Source organism: Staurois parvus, unplaced genomic scaffold (assembly GCF_062004578.1).
Source record: "Staurois parvus isolate SC_StPar_1 unplaced genomic scaffold, SC_StPar_1.0 ptg001970l, whole genome shotgun sequence".
In the NCBI taxonomy this organism is placed as follows: Eukaryota; Metazoa; Chordata; class Amphibia; order Anura; family Ranidae; genus Staurois; species Staurois parvus.
In genome coordinates this window covers 46028-57500 of record NW_028319766.1, presented here as the reverse complement: position 1 = coordinate 57500, position 11473 = coordinate 46028, and the positions used below count along the sequence as shown (strand labels likewise).

Here is an 11473-nt window from a genome sequence, read left to right as displayed (position 1 = left end):
AAAATGTGCACCCCTCTTATCTGCATTGTTGCCACTATAATATGTGCCCCTCTTATTTACATTGTTGCCTTAAATATATGCGCCCCTCTTATTTACATTATTAAAATGTGCATCCCTCTTAATTATATTGTTACTATTAAAATGTGCACCCCACTAATTTACATTGTTGCCAGTAAAATGTGCACCCCTCTTATTTACATTTTTTAGCGTGCACCCCCCTCTTAATTACATGGTTACCATTAAAATGTGCTCCCCGCTAATTTACATTGTTGCCTTAAAAATGTGCATCCCTCTTAATTACATTGTTGTCTTTATATTGTGTACCCCTTTTATTTACATTATTAAAATGTGCACCCCGCTAATTTAAATTGTTGCCATTCAAATGTGCACCCCTCTTATTTACATTGTTGCCATTATAATGTGCCCCCTTTTTAATTACTTTGTGGCCATTAACATGTGTACCCCTCTTATTTACGCTGCTGCCGTTATAATGGACACCCCTCTTATTTACATTATTAAAATGTGCACCCCTCTTAATTACATTGTTGCCATTATAATGTGCACCCTTCTTATTTACATTGTTGCCATAATGTGCACCCCTTTTATTTACATTAATAAAATGTGCACTCAGCTAATTTAAATGGCTGCCTTTAAAATGTGTACCCCTCTTAATTACTTTGTGGCCATTCACGTGCGGCCCTTTTATGTACATTAATAACGTGCACCCCTCTTATTTACATTGTTGCCATTGAAATGTGCACCCCTTTTATTTACATTGTTGCCATTATAATGTGCACCCCTCTTATTTACATTGTTTCCATTATAGTGTGCACCCCTTTTATTTACATTCGTAAAATGTGCACCCCACTAATTTAAATTGTTGCCATTATAATGTGCGCCCCTCTTATTTACATGTTACCATTATAATGTGCGCCCCTCTTATTTACATGCTATTATTATAATGTGCGCCCCTCTTATTTACATGCTACCATTATAATGTGCGCCCCTCTTATTTACATGCTACCATTATAATGTGCGCCCCTCTTATTTACATGCTACCATTATAATGTGCGCCCCTCTTATTTACATGTTACCATTATAATGTGCGCCCCTCTTATTTACATGCTACCATTATAATGTGCGCTCTTATTTACATGTTACCATTATAATGTGCGCCCCTCTTATTTACATGTTACCATTATAATGTGCGCCCCTCTTATTTACATGTTACCATTATAATGTGCGCCCCTCTTATTTACATGTTACCATTATAATGTGCGCCCCTCTTATTTACATGTTACCATTATAATGTGCGCCCCTCTTATTTACATGTTACCATTATAATGTGCGCCCCTCTTATTTACATGTTACCATTATAATGTGCGCCCCTCTTATTTACATGCTACCATTATAATGTGCGCTCTTATTTACATGTTACCATTATAATGTGCGCCCCTCTTATTTACATGTTACCATTATAATGTGCGCTCCTCTTATTTACATGTTACCATTATAATGTGCGCCCCTCTTATTTATAATGTGCACCCCTCTATTTCCATTGTTGCACATTTCTGACCTCTGTCTCTTTTTTTTAACCGCAGCTTTCCCAGGCGGCCCCTACACAAGGAAAGGAGTACAAATCCACACAAGGTAAGGGTCGATCCTTTGCTGGGCATGTATTCCGTGTTTTTGCTGGGACCCGTGTTCTGTACAGCTTTGCTCATCTATAGTATTTCTGCTGCGTGTTCTTTTAGAGTCCATATGGCAGTTGATGGTGATCCGCAGAGAGCGTGGTGACGTGTGCATGCCGAGTGTTTGCTGATACGCAGCCTACGTGCAGCACCTGGGCAGTGACAGGTCCTAATATTATACAATGACAAGACGTCCCTCCCGTGTTGTGGCATAGCTGGGGCAACGGCTTAAAGGGCAGCCACATACAGATCCCATGTTCCAGAGACGTGTCACATGCTGCAACCTGAACCGTGGAAATTCTGGCCGTGTGGAAAGGGCTGTAGACTGTACGGAGCATCTCTCCTGCAATGGGGATCATCACCTAATATCTGCGTCATTGACCCCTCTACAATCCTTGCAGCACTTTTTCCCCCGACTGTATGAAATCTGCTTTTACTCGGTCTAGTCAGTTGGCAGAGCTCTGACAAGGGGAATGCATTGTACAGTCTCACTATACTGGCAGAAAATGTCTCATTGTTATTTCCCATTATTATCCCGCCTGCGGTGGTTTAAGATTAGTCAGCCCGTTTATTTTAAGCTGGTGAAACGTGGGGAGCGTGCGGCAGGAGGAAGGGGGGGGGCTGCTGGAAAAACACGCTGTCACTCCATGGAAGCATTGTGGGATAGTCACGAATCATCCGACTGCATCACCGGATGGCTGGAGACGTTATAGGTAGAAACTTCCAATAAAGTCACGGGTTCACTGACCATTAATGGTGATGATCTGAAGATCTTGGAATAACAGACCATGAACATTGATAGTAACTTCCAGTTGGGTCATCGTGTGCCCACCGACCATTAATGGTGGTGATCTTAAGATCATAGAATTGACACATTATAGGTAGAAACGTCTAACGGGGTCATTGTGTGTCCACTGACCATTAATGGTGGTGATCTTAAGATCATAGAATTGACACATTATAGGTAGAAACGTCTAACGGGGTCATTGTGTGCCCACCGACCATTAATGGTGGTGATCTTAAGATCATAGAATAGCAACCCAGACACATTATAGGTAGACACTTCCAACAGGGTCATCGTGTGTCCACTGACCATTATTGGTGGTGATCTTAGGATCATAGAATAGCAACCCAGACACATTATAGGTAGAAACGTCTAACGGGGTCATTGTGTGTCCACCGACCATTATTGGTGGTGATCTTAAGATCATAGAATAGACACATTATAGGTAGAAACGTCTAACAGGGTCATCGTGTGCCCACCGACCATTAATGGTGGTGATCTTAAGATCATAGAATTGACACATTATAGGTAGAAACTTCTAACAGGGTCATTGTGTGTCCACTGACCATTATTGGTGGTGATCTTAAGATCATAGAATAGCAACCCAGACACATTATAGGTAGACACTTCCAACAGGGTCATTGTGTGTCCACTGACCATTATTGGTGGTGATCTTAGGATCATAGAATAGCAACCCAGACACATTATAGGTAGACACTTCCAACAGGGTCATCGTATGCCCACCGACCATTAATGGTGGTGATCTTAAGATCGTACAATAGACACATTATAGGTAGAAACTTCTAACAGGGTCGTTGTGTGTCCACTGACCATTATTGGTGGTGATCTTAAGATCATAGAATAGCAACCCAGACACATTATAGGTAGACACTTCCAACAGGGTCATTGTGTGTCCACTGACCATTATTGGTGGTGATCTGATTATAGAATAACAGCTGGAGATGTAATTGCTGGAAACTTTCAATAGGATCATCGTGTGTTCACCGACCATTAATGGTCATGATCTGTAGGTTATAGAATAACAGTCGTAGACGTTATTGGTAGAAACCTCCAATAATGGTCAATGGACAGACTATGACCCTAACGGTGATCTGCAGGTCATTGAATAACAGCCAGATATGTTATTGGTAGAATCTTCCAATAGGGTCATCATGTGTCCACCAACCATTAATGGTGATGATCTTCAGATCATAGAATAGCAACCTGGAGACTTTACAGGTAGAAACTTCCAACAGGGTCATTGTATATCCACTGACCAGTAATGGTGGTGATCTGCTGATTATAGAATAACAGCTGGAGATGTCATTGTGTCATTGCTGGAAACATCCAATAGAATCATCATGTGTTCACCGACCATTAATGGTGATCTGCAGATTATAGAATAACAGCCGGAGACATTATTGATAGAATCTTCCAATAGGGTTATCAGGTGTCCACCAACCATTAATGATGATGATCTGTACGTTCTAGAATACCAGCTGGAGATGTTATTGGTTGAAACTTCCAACAGGATCATCATTTGTCCACTGACCGTTATGGGTGACCTGCAGATCATAAATAACAGCTGGAGATTTCATTGGTGGAAACTTCCAATAGGGTCATTGTGTCCATCAACCATTAATGGTGATGATCTGTAGGTTATAGAATACCAGCCGGAGATGTTATCGGTTGAAACTTCCAACAGGATCATCATTTGTCCATCGACCATTAATGGTGACCTGCAAATCATAAATACCAGCTGGAGATTTCATTGGTTGAAACTTCCAATAGGGTCATCATGTGTCCACCAACCATTAATGGTGATGGTTTGTAGGTTATAGAATACCAGCTGGAGATGTTGTTGGTTGAAACTTCCAACAGGATCATCATTTGTCCATCGACCATTAATGGTGACCTGCAAATCATAGAATAACAGCTGGAGATTTCATTGGTTGAAACTTCCAATAGGGTCATCATGTGTCCATCAACCATTAATGGCGATGATTTGTAGGTTCTAGAATAACAGCTGTATATGTTTTTGGTTGAAACTTTCAATAGGATCATCGTTTATCCACTGGCCATTAATGGTGTCCTGCAGATTATAGAATAACAGCTAGAGACGTATTGGTGGAAACTTACAATAGGGTCATTGTGTGGTGTCCACCGACTATTATTGGTGATGATCTGCAGATTATAGAATCACAGCCCATTACGTTCAGGTTTCAGCTGCCATAGCAATCTAGGGAATAAACCTTTTTTGTTTCTTGCTAATGAAAATCAATGTTTGTGTGTAGAGGATAATTCTTCATGATGTATTTCTCTTATCAGTTGGAGTTGTCTTCCTTCCCAGGGCCGTAAGCATGGTGCCGTCCTCTCCTCTCCTACACACTCGCTGCCCCAACTGGCTGGATGCACCCGTTGTCGCTAGCCTTGCTCACATCAGGGAAATGTTTTGTATTTTTACTTTCTGCTGTGTTGTTTTGAAAATTTCTGGAAGAATGTCCAATAGTGATTAGATAGCAGCCCTGAGCTAGCGCCAGAAAAGACTGCTCGTTGTACCCAAATGAAAAGTTCTGTTGATGTTTGACTGCAAATAAATTTCTCCTTTTGTGCAAATTCCAAAGTGCAGCAATGAAGGATGCGTTGGACGGCAGTGATGTGAACGGGAGAGTGTGGTGCCTACCTGTGTAATATACGGGGATAGGAGTGGGAGAGTGTGGTGCCTACCTGTGTAATATACGGGGATAGGAGTGGGAGAGTGTGGTGCCTACCTGTGTAATATACGGGGATAGGAGTGGGAGAGTGCAGCACCTACCAGTGTAATATACAGGGATAGGAGTGGGAGAATGCAGCACCTACCAGTGTAATATACAGGGATAGGAGTGGGAGAGTGCAGCGCCTGCCAGTGTAATATACAGGGATATGAGTGGGAGCGTGCAGCGCCTGCCAGTGTAATATACAGAGATATGAGTGGGAGAGTGCAGCACCTACCAGTGTAATATACAGGGATAGGAGTGGGAGAGTGCAGCGCCTGCCAGTGTAATATACAGGGATATGAGTGGGGGAGTGCAGCGCCTGCCAGTGTAATATACAGGGATATGAGTGGGAGTGTGCAGCACCTGCCAGTGTAATATACAGGGATATGAGTGGGGGAGTGCAGCGCCTGCCAATGTAATATACGGGGATATGAGTGGGAGAGTGCAGTGCCTGCCAGTGTAATATACAGGGATATGAGTGGGAGTGCAGCACCTGCCAGTGTAATATACAGGGATATGAGTGGGGGAGTGCAGCGCCTGCCAATGTAATATACGGGGATATGAGTGGGAGAGTGCAGTGCCTGCCAGTGTAATATACAGGGATATGAGTGGGAGAGTGCAGCGCCTGCCAGTGTAATATACGGGGATATGAGTGGGAGAGTGCAGTGCCTGCCAGTGTAATATACAGGGATAGGAGTGGGAGAGTGCAGTGCCTGCCAGTGTAATATACAGGGATATGAGTGGGAGAGTGCAGTGCCTGCCAGTGTAATATACAGGGATATGAGTGGGAGAGTGCAGTGCCTGCCAGTGTAATATACAGGGATATGAGTGGGAGAGTGCAACAAATGCTATTGTAAAATGCAGTGGTGTGAGCAGGAGAGTGAGGTGAATGCCTGTGTAATATGCAGTGATAGGAGTAGGAGGATGCAGCACCGGTCAATGTAATATGTAGTGATAGGAGTAGGAGAGTTCGGCACCTGCCTGTGTAATATGCAGGGATAGGAGTAGGAGAGTTCGGCACCTGCCTGTGTAATATGCAGTGATAGGAGTAGGACTTTGCAGGACTTACCAACATAATATGCAGCAATAGGAGTAGGAGGTTGCAGCGCCTACTAATGTAGTATGCAGCGGTAGAAGTAGGGAGGTGTGGCATCTGCCAGTGTAATATGTAGTGATAGGAGTAGGAGGTTGCAGCATCTGCCAATGTAATATGTAGTGATAGGAGTAGGAGAGTGCAGCACCTGCCAATGTAATATGCAGTGATAGGAGTAGGACTTTGCAGGACTTACCAACATAATATGCAGCAATAGGAGTAGGAGGTTGCAGCGCCTACTAATGTAGTATGCAGCGGTAGAAGTAGGGAGGTGTGGCATCTGCCAGTGTAATATGTAGTGATAGGAGTAGGAGGTTGCAGCATCTGCCAATGTAATATGTAGTGATAGGAATAGGAGAGTGCAGCATCTGCCAATGTAATATGTAGTGATAGGAATAGGAGAGTGCAGCACCTGCCAATGTAATATGCAGGGATAGGAGTAGGAGAGTGCAGCACCTGCCAATGTAATATGCAGGGATAGGAGTAGGAGAGTGCAGCACCTGCCAATGTAATATGTAGTGATAGGAATAGGAGAGTGCAGCACCTGCCAATGTAATATGCAGGGATAGGAGTAGGAGAGTGCGGCGCCCGCTGGCGTAATATGAAGTGGTAATCCAGGAACTGTAAATGTAAATTCTGCAAACACTGGGAGAGACACAACCTCTTGTAGTGATGGAGCCCCGAGTAACGTCCTTTATAACCTCCATTGGCTCCTCAGAAGAGTGCAGCTATTACCAATGCAAAAAGAAATGCTGTAATTTGCAGGAAAACGATTATTCGTCTTTCCCGCGAGGGTCATATTTTGTGGGGGGTGGGAGTTTCTCCAGTTCCTCAGCTGCCTTTTAGCAGTGCCGAGAGATGGGGGGGGGAGGGAAGGGCACCGTTCCAGCAGCTGCTCTGGTGGTCTCCAGCACTGGACCACTACAGAGGGAGCCGGTGGAGCCGGAAGGGAGGGACAGTGGGGAGTTAAATGAGGACTTGTGCCGGAGGCAGATCGCAGCCAGCACGCTCCCATCAGTATGGGCTCACAGCAGAGGAACGGAATCTTTTCCCAACAAGTGTTGGATTTTGGAAAAAGAAGGTTATAGGGTTGGGGAATGGGGGCATGGTTGGGGAATGGGGGCATGGTTGGCCCCCCAGCCGGATGGAAGCCCCTCCAACAGGCACTAGTTCCTGGCAGTGAATCCGGTAGGATTTTTAGGGGCTTTAACTCTAATCCCAGAAGCCAATGAAACAATCACACTGGGATGCAGGAACTGCGAGGGGAATTTTTCCTGCTAATCCAGACACCATGTGGCCGAACACTTCTTGACTAGCAGCCTTTGTCCTCCTTGCTGAGAAATGCATCTCTAATTAGTTCCTCTACATGTAGCTGGATATATTCCCCCCCCCCCCCCCCCCTATAAGGACTACAGACACTGAGAATTTCTGCTGCTCCTTGTTAACCAGATCACAGCGTTTCACCGTGTAACCTGACCGCGCCAACGGGAGCAGCCTTGTAGTGGCATTACTGAGACACCAGCCCCATGGTATCGCACTTTCCAAGGCAGTTACTATATGTATGTAGCGGCGGCATTTATTTATTTTTTTTCCCTAAATACCTGCCTGTCCTAGGGTGACAACACTCGCTGTACTGTGTCCATCCTGGGGCAGTGTTGTCACCCTAAGACAGGACTAGAGAACAGCTCCCCCTAGTGTCTGCTCTGTAACACAGGTGTAGGAGATCTGTAGGTCACAGAACTGGGCAGGGTTGTCAAGACTGTTTGAGAATGTCAGTGCAGCCTCGGCACAAGAAGGTCAAGCGGAAATAAAAGTCTCAGTTTTCAACAAAATGCTCACAGCTTGTCAGAAGAGATTCTGGGGGAGATTTACTAAAGGCAAATAGACTGGGCAGTTGCTCCAGAGCTTCGTAAATGATTAAGGTTTCACTTTGCAAAGAATACCAATCACATGCAAGGAAGAAAAACAAAAAAAAACAGCATTTGTGCTTGCATGTGATTGGATGATGGAAGTCAGCAGAGCTTCAGCTCATTTACTAAGCTCTGGAGCGACTCAATCAACCCCTATGTGAGCAGCAAGGATCCCGTCATCAGGCTAGGTTTGTACACTGAGCGGCACATGCATTGCTTCGTGTACAACCATGCCTGGTGAAGGGACCTCTGGTGACATGGCGCCTGAGGGGGACCTCTGGTGACATGGCGCCTGAGGGGGACCTCTGGTGACATGGCGCCTGAAGGGGGACCTCTGGTGACATGGCGCCTGAAGGGGGACCTCTGGTGACATGGCGCCTGAAGGGGGACCTCTGGTGACATGGCGCCTGAAGGGGGACCTCTGGTGACATGGCGCCTGAAGGGGGACCTCTGGTGACATGGCGCCTGAAGGGGGACCTCTGGTGACATGGCGCCTGAAGGGGGACCTCTGGTGACATGGCGCCTGAAGGGGGACCTCTGGTGACATGGCGCCTGAAGGGGGACCTCTGGTGACATGGCGCCTGAAGGGGGACCTCTGGTGACATGGCGCCTGAAGGGGGACCTCTGGTGACATGGCGCCTGAAGGGGGACCTCTGGTGACATGGCGCCTGAAGGGGGACCTCTGGTGACATGGCGCCTGCAGGGGGACCTCTGGTGACATGGCGCCTGAAGGGGGACCTCTGGTGACCTGGCGCCTGACCTTGCTCCTGGAGATTCTCAAAGATACCCAAAGTGGTGGTGTTTTTTTTTTTTGTTTTGTTTTGTCTTGTCCTACTGTAAGGGCTCACCGGATTTCTGACTAGATCAACTGGTATTTTTTGTATAAGAAAACCCCTTCAACAGTATACTTTACATACGAGAGGGGAGCAAATAGAAGTTGGTTGCCTAAAGCAGAACTGAAGTCCGTAATACTCATCTCTTCTGCAACAGTCCAACATTAATGAGGTCTCTCACCGGCTTCTTCTGGGTGCCGAGTCTCCAACTGGTTTTGGTTATCATGGCATGACGTTCATTCATCCCAGCACTAAGGCACTGTGCCGAGAACGTCCCCTGAGCTGCGCATGCGCAGGAAGCCTGCAAGCAGGCAGATAGGTTTATTTTATTGCAAAAGAGACATCGCTCCTGTCTGCTCGAAATTCTTTGCATGTTTTAGATCTATTTTAAAGTGGAACTAAACCCTCCTATTCTTTTCAGCCAAGGAAGCTGCCATCTTGGCCTCTGTTTGATCTGCAACTGTCCTGGTGCTGCCCATGTGATCAGTTATGACTTCAGCCATTTGATGGTTTGACAGTTTGGTTGAGAACACAAAGAAATGTGACCGTTAGCCTTCCGGGCAAGTAATAGTTTTTTTAAACTGTTAAATCGATGGGTTTAGTTCCCCTTTAAATGGCAGGCAGGTGACTTCATATCTACAGTTTTTTGTTTTTTTTAATCTCTAACTCAGATTACAAAGTTGGGAAGTTCCTGACAATTTTTTTTTTTAAATTTTTTTTCCTGTTTTTGTACAGTGGTTTCCTTCATGGACGTATATGACCGCAGTGTGTGCCAGGTTCGGGAGACCCTGGTGGACGTACTCCAGGAGTATCCAGATGAGGTGGAGTACATGTTCAAGCCATCCTGTGTACCACTGATGAGATGTGCAGGCTGCTGCAGTGATGAAAGTCTGGAGTGTGCGCCAACAGGGTGGTACAACGTCACATTGCAGGTAATAAAATCTTCACAACCTTTATACCCACCTCAAGGAGCTATTTTTTTTTTTTTTATCTTTAATGCCCGGAAATCTGGGAAGCAGAGATGAACTCTCCTAGAGCCCCATATTTCTTCTGAACAACATACTTTTTTCAGCGCAGTGGAATGCACCTAGGTACTTTGAATGTGTAAAGCAGCCTTTCTCAACCTTTTCAACAGAGAGGAACATTTGAAATAACTTTCAGTTCTCATAGAGCCCCGGCTAGAAAGATCATTGGTGTCAGTGGGAACTTCTCTGAGAAGCATAAATTCCTCATTGCTCCAGGAACCCCCAGAAACGTCTGGTGGAATCCAAGAGTTTCTTAGAACCCTGGTTGAGAAACCTTGCATTAGTTTGGTGGTCATTGGGAAGAATGCTCCTCAGACTTGTGGTCATTGGGAAGAATTACCCCCTTACAGCTAGCTAGAAAGATCATTGGTGTCAGTGGGAACTTCTCTGAGAAGCATAAATTCCTCATTGCTCCAGGAACTCCCAGAAACGTCTGGTGGAATCCAAGCGTTTCTTAGAACGCTGGTTGAGAAACCTTGGATTAGTTTGGTGGTCAGTGGGAAGAATGCTCCTCACACTTGTGGTCATTGGAAAGAATTACCCCCTTACAGCTAGCTAGAAAGATCATTGGTGTCAGTGGGAACATCTCTGAGAAGCATAAATTGCTCATTGCTTCAGGAACCCCCGGAAACCCCTGGTGGAATCCAAGCGTTTCCTGGAATCCTGGTTGAGAAACCTTGCATTAGTTTGGTGGTCATTGGGAAGAATGCTCCTCACACTTGTAGTCATTGGGAAGAATTACCCCCTTACAGCTAGCCCAGAAAGATCATTGGTGTCAGTGGGAACTTCTCTGAGAAGCATAAATTGCTCATTGCTTCAGGAACCCCCCCGGAAACCTCTGGTGGAATCCAAGCGTTTCCTGGAATCCTGGTTGAGAAACTTTGCATTAGTTTGGTGGTCAGTGGGAAGACTGCTCCTTACACTTGTGGACATTGGGGAGAATTACCCCCTTACAGATAACTAAAAAGATCAATCATATCAAAGGAAACTCATCTGAGGAGCATAAATTTCTCATTGCCTAAAGAACCCCTAAAAACCTCCTGGAGGAGCCCTGTTTGGGAAACCCTGATTTGATGGCTAGCTCAACCTTTTACACCATATTACATGTTGCGTCCGTATTTAGGGCATAGTGAAACACACAGGTAGGTATTCTGAATGTGCAGGAATGCGGTTGCAATGATTTGCAGGCAAATGAGTGAATAATCGCAGCAAAAAAAAAAAATGTATTTATTTTTTTTAGATTTATTTATTTTGGAAAAGGTTGCCTTAGCCTATAGGAAAGTTGCATGTTGAGAACAGGATTTTCCATTCTCTAGGTCTCCAGCCAAGGTGATGAGTGGGGAGAAGTGACCTTTTTTTCTTTTTTTTTTTTTTTTTTCTC

The 11473-nt window shown here is 45.1% G+C and overlaps 1 protein-coding gene across 7 annotated transcripts in view; it reads left to right on the top strand.

Moving 5' to 3' along the window:
* VEGFA (vascular endothelial growth factor A) overlaps positions 1-11473 on the top strand; it is a 49989-nt gene that overhangs the window by 19304 nt on the left and 19212 nt on the right. For all 7 annotated transcript variants that reach the window (XM_089664618.1, XM_089664617.1, XM_089664616.1 and 4 more), the window contains exons 2-3: positions 1602-1650; positions 9803-9999. In XM_089664618.1, coding sequence (XP_089520744.1) covers positions 1602-1650; positions 9803-9999 — 246 coding nt within the window. The remainder of the gene's footprint in view (positions 1-1601; positions 1651-9802; positions 10000-11473) is intronic.